Source organism: Salvia hispanica, chromosome 6, assembly GCF_029641045.1.
Source record: "Salvia hispanica isolate PSC_SH4W2 chromosome 6, Shi_PSC_v1, whole genome shotgun sequence".
Lineage (NCBI taxonomy): Eukaryota > Viridiplantae > Streptophyta > Magnoliopsida > Lamiales > Lamiaceae > Salvia > Salvia hispanica.
Window position 1 is genome coordinate 46,593,382 of NC_142697.1, and position 8,717 is coordinate 46,602,098.

An 8,717-nucleotide genomic window follows, 5' to 3' on the forward strand; every position below is an offset into this window, starting at 1 on the left:
TCCAACTAATCTCACGTATTAGCTACATCTTGATTCTTAACAATGGATTAATATTTGAATTAGTTTAATTTGCATAAATCTGTATATAAAAAAATGATAAATAGGTCAATCACAGTGGAATTCATTTATGTTTTCTCTTCAACCTAATTATAGTTTACATTTACTTATATCCGTGAGATAGCCTACATTAATACACATATATTTTAAAGATTATGCTCCTCAAAATTATTAAATTTCAATTGCATGATATAGCTAAACTAAATAGAGAAAATATAATAGCAACTGGAGTATATACTATTGTCTTTTTCATAGTTAAATTGATATTTGTATTGAAGACTATAATAATCTAACATCGGTTCAGTATAATTTAATGAGTGATAAGCATGGACTTAACTATTGGATTTATACCTATCTGTGTGAGGTCGACCACCAATTTTTTAGGTAATTCAACTCAATTTTTGGTTAGTTTGCTACGTCTCAATGATAAAGTTAAATTTTACTTAAAAGAAGATTCCTAAATATATATGGTGTTTGATTAAGACAATCCATATGTATTGGGCCGAGATATTAAATCCATAAGAAGGCCTTGAAGCAAAATCAACACAGCCCAAACACTGGGAAAGTTAAAATATATCTCTCCATTGACTATTCAATGCCTCATGTGTGCAAGAGAAAAAGAAAAATAAATAAAAAATCTTAGTGACTTAATGATTTTTGCTAATAGATTTTCAACACTTACAAAAACATGTGCAAACCCTAAACATGAGCTTTTTGAAGAAGAAGCAATGAGGCTTCCATTCTTCCATTTCTGATTTCAAGAGTTAGACTCCTAAGAGAGTATGGAATGGAAATTAGCTTTCGTGAAAAATCATTGCTAAGAGATTCCAGCTTTCTCATGTAAACAAGTTGGAGTACAACTTGTTTACAACAATTTACTTAAATACTCCAACATTTCGTCCAAGGCTACACGATACAAAATTCATATTTAAGTAAAACATGAATTCAAAAATTAATACTAGTATATAATGCAATAACAAAGGATCTCACAAGTACCGCTCGATTTCAACTTTAAAGTTGCGATTTGCTAAGGTCATCAGAAAACTTTTTCTGTCCTCATCGTAAAGCTTGCTAAGGATAACGGAAACTTTAAAAGATAGTTCTTCTTCTCCTTGTAATTCCTCTTGTTCCTCGACCATTCTCTTCGCACTTATCACTGATTCTTCACTGCAACAATGCATTCTCACGGATTTCAGTGTCGGAATTTCACCAAGTTCGGCAGGGAACTCCTTCAAATATACCCGGGAAAGGATAAGGTGCTCGAGGCATTGGAAGTGAGAGCTCTCCGTCATCCACCATTCCAAACCCCTGCACAAGCTAAGTTCCAAATATTTGAGACTGGGAAACTGGCCTTCCAATGTTTCCCATTTGCCTGTTACGAAATCTCCACCAATCAACTTGAGCTTTTGAAGAAGGGGTAATGCACTTGCCTTTTCCAATATGTCTTCAATTCTATTTATACTCATCCAGAGAGTCAGACTCTTAAGAGAGTCTGGAAAGGTAAGCTTTTGAAACAAAGCACTCCTACAATGGGCTGTGCAGCTGAGAGATTCAAGCTTTTGCAGACGTTCGATGTTGTGGAGAAAATAGTCATCACCAAAATCAATTCCATCAGGTATGCTGAAAATTAGTCCCAGTTTCTTGATACTGGGAATTCTACGAACCATCATCTCATCACACTTGAAATTACTTACTCCTTTGAGTGTTTGTAGATTCTCCATAATCACAATCTTGTCACTTGGAGGATCTGGTAGATGCAATCCTCCAGGAGAATAGAAATGAACATGCCTAAGTTGAGACATGTTCCAAATTTCAACCGGTGCATACATGTTTAATTTCATCCTTAATGGAGAATGAAGAGTTAATGTCTGAAGACTCCAAAGGAGATTGATTGAAGAAGGAAGTTGGGAACCTTTTTTATTATAAACAAAAAGAAACCTCAAATTAACCAACTTGAACAATTCACTCGGGGAAAACTCATATCCTCTTCGATAAGAATATATGTCGTATGCTCGCAATGTCCTTAACAATCTTAAATTGGGCAACAATTGAACTCTTTCATAATCACTTATATAGGAACGCACATGTGGTGTAGATCTCATGGCATCAAAGACTTCCTTCTTTGAAGTGCTTCTCAGAATAACTACACGGCGTTGGACAGACATGCCTAGAGGATTATGTTGGCCTAACACATGATAAAACCTCCCCTTTTCAGCTTCTCTCAAGCAAAGATCCCTCAACAAATCATGGATTTTCAAGTACTTCATGCTTCCAGTTCCCCCAAACTCATGAACAAGAATTAGATTTCTCGCAACCAGTTCATCTAAGTACTCTTGAACTATCGTTTCCAAACTTTTTCCGTTTACTGATTTTACAAATCCTTCAGAAACCCATAGCTTGATGAGTGTTGAGACTCGAATTTTACTATCCTCCTCAAACGTTCCCATGTGTACAAAGCATGGCTTAAGATAAACTGGCAAATGGTTGTAGCTCAATTTCAGTATTTTCAAGCAATGCTTATCATTCTCTGAATTTACTATTGAATTTATGCTTCTCCTAATAGATTTCCAACATTCTTTTGTTGGTTCCAGTTTTTTCAAAAGACCTCCCACCACATCAATTGATAATGGAAGTCCTCTACAATTTTCAACAATCTTCTTTCCAATTTTCTCCAATTTTAAAGGACAACTTTTCCCCCCAAACACAGTTTTGCAGAACAAATTCCAACTACTTTCTTCATTCATAAATTGCATAACAATGGAATAATTGCTATCCAATTGAGATCTCAAATTTGATAGCCTAGTTGTCACTATTATTCGACTACCATTACTATTGTTGGGGAAATAGAGTTGTAGCTTCTCCCATGACTCAAGACTCCACATATCATCCAATACTATTAGATACCTTCTATGTGATAAACATTTGTGGAGTGATAATCCTATTTCGTGGAGTGATAATCCTATTTCATCTTCACACATTGCACTCAACCTTTGTTTATTAGCTTGAGAAAGAATTTCACCAAGAAGTTCTTTTAAGCTAAATTGTTGAGAAATGGTTACCCAAGCACATATATCAAAATGGTCACCTATAGATGGATGTGCATAAACATTTATGGCAAGAGTAGTCTTACCAATTCCTCCCATTCCTACGATTGGAATGACTTGGCGACTGGGTTGTCCGTAAACGAGCTTCTCCATGAGTTGAAGCTTGACATCATCAAAGCCCACCATGGTTGTGTTGTTCAGCATAGAAATAGAAGATTCCTTAGAAGATGTTGACGAACTAGCAAACGATGAGACTTGCTTATCTTTGAGTAGGATCTCCATCACTTCTTTCTTGATTAAATCCATGTCTTCTATCACCTTTTGCAAACTCTCATGAAAGTCTGTAGATGTTGAAGAGGCAGAAGAGGTTGAGACTTGTATCTCTATCTGATCTTTGATTGCAATGATCTCCATCATGTCTTTCTTGATCAAATCTAAATCCATGTCTGCATATGTGGAGGAATTAGCAGATGGCGAGACTTGTCTCTGCAACTGATCTTTGAATGCAAAAATGTCCATCACTTCATTCTTAAGTAAATCCACGTCTTGTATGAAATCCACCACGGCAGTCTTGTGATGAACTGCATAACTTTTGTTATCAGCTAATGCCAAGACTTGTCTTTGCAGCTGATCTTTGAATTCAAAAATCTCCATCACTTCATTCTTGATGAAATCCATGTGTTGTATCACCTTTAACACAGTCTTATACAAGTCTGTAGAATCTGAGACTTGTCTCTGCAGATGATATTTAAGTGTGAAGATCAAATCCATGTGTTTTGTCACCCTTTTTTCTACCAATTGAATGTCTTTGACTGCAGATATCGGGATATGTAAGACTTGTCTCAGCAGCATACCTTCTTTGACCGCAACGACAGAATCCATGTCTTCTATCACGTCCCTCAAAGCCTCGTACAAGACTAAGACACCAGGACGAAGCTGTTCCACAATGTGAGATTCGATGACATCTTCAGCCGCATAAACCGCATCAGCAATGCGCATCTCCAACGGATCTGCCTCATCCCCCTCAGCATAAGGAGACTTATAACCTTCGAGAAATTCCTGCAAAAACATAATAATTTCAGTCAGAGATACAACTTGCTTTTTGTCCATAGAAATCGGAGGGAAAGGATGATGCTCGATCTGATGAATGGTCTGCATAATAGAAAGCAGAGCTGCATAAGCCGCCATTGAAATAATTTTTTTTTTCCAATTTTTTTCAAGTAGCAGGAAATGAAGATAAGAATACAAAGAAAGAGTGGTGGAAATGAAAGGGGAGACTGACTTCAATAGGAGTGTATTTCAACATTTAATGTTTTTTAGGTGAATACTAAATGCCCCATGTGCCATGACTCATGCCATTGATATCAATGCTACTGATGGACTCTATTGAAATACTATCAACAAGTCCACACTTTCTTTATCACTACTCATCTTTGTTTGGCCCTTCAATTTTAAGCGTGATGTTGCCAATTGAATGTGCATGTATTCAATATTACACCACCCTTCATATTAAAAAATTACTCGTATTTCTCTTTTTCAATTTTTCACTTAAATTGACTCATTTTATTTTTTTAGCAAAAGATAATATTTCTATTCCATTTTTTACTTTATTTTCTGTCTATTTTATTTTTACTTTATTCTTTCTCTAATACATTACTCAATAGTATAATTTTCTAAAATTTCTTTATTAAAAAATATTGGTACATATCTTTTAATAGGACATAGAAAGTACTCCTCACGTCCCACTAAAAATGACCAACTTTCCTTTTACGTGCAGGAAAGCCTCCTGCAGTGTGCTCCGGGTAAGGAGTTCCTATTTGATCGGAGGGTTTCAATTGCATGATATATAGCTAATCTAAATTGAGCAAATATATTAGCAAGTATATATACTATTGTCTTTTTCATAGTTAAATTGATTTTTGTAGACATAGACTTAATTAAAGTGAATTTAAACCTAACTGTATGAGGTCAACCACCAAACTTTTAGATAAAATACACTCCAACAAGAAAAACATACAAGATCATTGACATAGCATATATGCTTCAGAAAAGTATAGTAATTCCAAAATATGAATTTAAAAATTAATAGTAGTATATAATGCAAAAACAAATGGACATCTAAATTATTATATATTGACAATCAAAGGATCTCACGACTAACGCGCTATTTTAACTTTAAAGTTGCGATTTGCTAAGGTCATCAGAAAGCCGTTCTTATCATAGTAACTGCTGAGGATAACGGAAACTTTAAAAGATAATTCTTCTTCTTCTTGTAATTCCTCTTGTTCCTCGACCATTCTCCTCGCACTTATCACTAATTCTTCAGTGCAACTATACATTCTCACGGATTTCAGTGTGGGAATTTCACCAAGTTCGGCAGGGAACTCCTTCAAATATACCCTGGAAAGACTAAGATGCTCGAGGCATGGGAAGTGAGAGCTCTCCGTCATCCACCATTCCAAGCCACTACAGAAGCCAAGTTCCAAATATTTGAGACTCGGGAACTGGCCTTCCACTGTTTCCCATTTGCCTGTTGTGAATCTTCCATCCTTCAACTTGAGCTTTTGAAGAAGGGGTAATGCACTTGCCTTTTCCAATATGTCTTCAACACTATTCCCATACATTCCAAGAGTCAGTTTCTTAAGAGTGTGTGGAAAGGTAAGCTTTTGCAACAAAGCATTCCTACCATGGCCTTTGCAGCTGAGAGATTCAAGCTTTTGCAGACGTTCGATGTTGTGGAGACAATAGTCATCATCATTCTCAATATCCATAGTGAAAAATAGTCCCAATTTCTTAATATTGGGAATTCTATGAACCATCATCGCATCACATTTGAAATTTCTTACTCCTTTCAGGGTTGGTAGATTCTCCATTATCACAATCTTGTCACACGGAGGAGGATCTGGGAGATGCAATCCTCCTTCGTCGCTCCAGCCTTTAACATAGAAATCAACGTGCCTAAGTTGAGGCATGTTCCAAATTTCAACCGGTGCATTCATGTTTTCTGGGGACTCAGATAAATATATGTTTGATGGATGAAGATTTAATGTCTGAAGGCTTCAGAGGATATTGATTGAAGAAGGAAGTTGGGAATCTTCTTTAACAGCAAGAAACCTCAAATTAACCAACTTGAACAATTCTCTCAGGGAAAACTCAGGTTCTTTTGGATGAGATAATACCTTGTATGCTTGCAATGTCCTCAACAATCTTAAATTGGGCAACAATTGAACTCTTTCACAATCACTTATATAGGAACGTACATGTGGTGTAGATCTCATGGCATCAAGGACTTCCTTCTTTGAAGTGCTTCTCGAAATAACTACACGACGTTGGCTAGATGTGCCTGGGGGATTATGTTGGCCTACTACATGATAAAACCTCCCCTTTTCAGCTTCTCTCAAGCAAAGGTCTCTCAACAAATCATGCATTTTCAAGTACTTCATGCTTCCAGTTCCGCCAAACTCGTGAACAAGAATTAGATTTCTCGCAACCAGTTCATCTAAGTACTCTTTAACTATTGTTCCAAACTTTTGCCATTTACTGGTTTTACAAATCCTTCGGAAACCCATAGCTTGATGAGTCTCGAGACTCGAATTTTACTATCCTCCTCAAACATTCCCATGTGTACAAAGCACGGCTTAAGATAAACTGGCAAATGGTTGTAGCTCAACTTCAGTATTTTCAAGCAATGTTTATCATTCTCTGAATTTACTATTGAATTTATGCTTCTCCTAATAAATTCCCAACATTCTTTGGTTCGTTCCAGTTTTTCCAAAAGACCTCCCATCACAACAATTGATAATGGAAGTCCTCTGCAACTCTTCACAATCTTCTTTCCAATTTTCTCCAATTCTAAAGGACAACTTTCCCCCCAAACACAATTTTGCTGAACATATTCCAACTACTTTCTTCATTCATAAATTCCATTTCAAGGCTGTAATTGATATTTAATTGAGAACCCAAATTTGATAGCCTAGTTGTCACCATTATCCGACTACCATTACCATTGTCAGGAAAATAGAGTTACATATTTTCCCATGCCTCAATACTCCACATATCATCCAACACTATTAGATAACTTCTATATGATAAACTTTGGTGGAGTGATAGTCCTATTTCATCTTCATTGAGTGATAGTCCTATTTCATCTTCACTCATTTCACTCAACCTTAGTTTATTGGCTTGAGAAAGAATTTCACAAAGAAGTTCTTTTAAGCTAAATTGTTGAGAAATGGTAACCCAAGCACATATATCAAAATGGTCACCTATAGATGGATGTGAATAAACATTTGTGGCAAGAGTAGTCTTACCTATTCCTCCCATCCCAACAATTGGTATGACTTGGCGACTCTGTTCTCCATAAACGAGCTTCTCCATGAGTTGAAGCATCACATCATCAAAGCCCACCATGGTTGTGTTGTTCGGCCTAGAGAAAGAGGATGTTAAGGAACCTCCAGACACTTGTGTATGATCTTTGAGTGCAACGATCTCCATCACTTGTTTCTTGATCAAGTCCATGTCTTCTATCACCTTCTGCAAACTCTCATAAAAGTCCGTAGATGCTGAGGAATCAGAAGAGCCTGAGACTTGTATCTCTAGCTGATCTTTGATTGCAATGATCTCCATCATGTCTTTTTTGATCAAGTCCAAATTCATGTCTTTTTGGAAATAATTGTGAGTCTCAGCATATGTTGAGGAATTAGCGGATGGCGAGTGCAACTGATCTTTGAATGCAAAAATCTCCATCACTTCATTCTTAAGCAAATCCACATCTTCTATGAAATTCACCACCTCAGTCTTGAACAAGTTTGCATATATTTTGTAATCAGCATATGCCAAGACTTGTCTCTGCAGCTCATCTTTGAATGCAAAAATCTCCTTCATTTCATTCTTGATGAAATCCATGTGTTGTATCACCTTCACCACAGTCTTATACAAGTCTGCAGATGTCGAGGAAGCTGAGACTTGTCTGTGCAAATGATATTTGAGCGTGAAGATCAAATCCACGTGTTTTTTCACCCTTTCTTTTACCAATTGAATGTCTTGCATCAAATCCAGCAGAGTATTATACAAGTCTCTGCCTGGTGCAGATATCGAGATATCTGAGACTTGTCTCAGCAGCATACCTTCATTGACTGCAACAACCGAATCCATGCCTTCTATCACATTCCTCAAAGCCTCGTACAAGACTAAGACACCAGGACGAAGCTGTTCCACAACGTGAGACTCAATTGCATCTTCAACTGCATAAACTGCATCAGCGATACGCATCTCCAACGGATCTGCTTCGTCCCCCTCAGCATAAGGAGATTGGTAACCTTCAAGAAATTCCTGCAAAGACATAACGATATGAGTGAGAGATTCAACTTGTTTTTTGTCCATGGAAATCGGAGGGGAAGGATGATGCTCGATCTGATGGATGATATGCATAACAGAAACTAGAGCAGCATAAGCCGCCATCTCGATTGGAATAATCTTTTTTTTAATGATGAAAGAGTAAGCAGGAAGAACAGGTGAAAAATGAAAGGGGAGATTGAGCAAAGGTATTGCTTTGATGAATTATTGCCAGCAGATATTATTGTTTAACAATGTTTGTGATACGTGCATATCTATATG

General features: G+C 36.8%; 1 protein-coding gene and 1 pseudogene across 2 annotated transcripts; both read right to left on the reverse strand.

Annotated features, from left to right (window-relative positions):
• Nucleotides 1-853: 853 nt before the first annotated feature.
• On the reverse strand, nucleotides 854-4,366 carry LOC148924007 (putative late blight resistance protein homolog R1A-3). Of its 2 annotated transcripts, XM_089061746.1 has the most exons (3): nucleotides 3,956-4,074; nucleotides 1,054-3,836; nucleotides 854-963 (listed from the first exon to the last, which is right to left on the reverse strand). In XM_089061746.1, exons 2-3 carry the CDS (start codon nucleotides 3,777-3,779, stop codon nucleotides 933-935), a joined length of 2,757 nt encoding a protein of 918 aa, XP_088917872.1. In that variant the 5' UTR covers nucleotides 3,780-3,836; nucleotides 3,956-4,074; the 3' UTR covers nucleotides 854-932. The 2 variants fall into 2 exon arrangements, with proteins under 2 accessions (XP_088917872.1, XP_088917871.1); XM_089061745.1 differs by having other exon boundaries at nucleotides 1,054-4,366.
• Nucleotides 4,367-5,257: 891 nt separating this feature from the next.
• On the reverse strand, nucleotides 5,258-8,561 carry LOC148924008 (putative late blight resistance protein homolog R1A-3; annotated as a pseudogene).
• Nucleotides 8,562-8,717: the final 156 nt, after the last annotated feature.

Bases quoted from the DNA above. Each gene is read 5' to 3' on its own strand.
- LOC148924007 (XM_089061745.1), bottom strand. From the start codon at position 4,289: ATGGCGGCTTATGCAGCTCTGCTTTCTATTATGCAGACCATTCATCAG. The intron at 964-1,053 runs GTACTTGTGAGA...TGTATCGTGTAG, and splicing joins TTTAAAGTTGAAATCGAGCG to CCTTGGACGAAATGTTGGAG.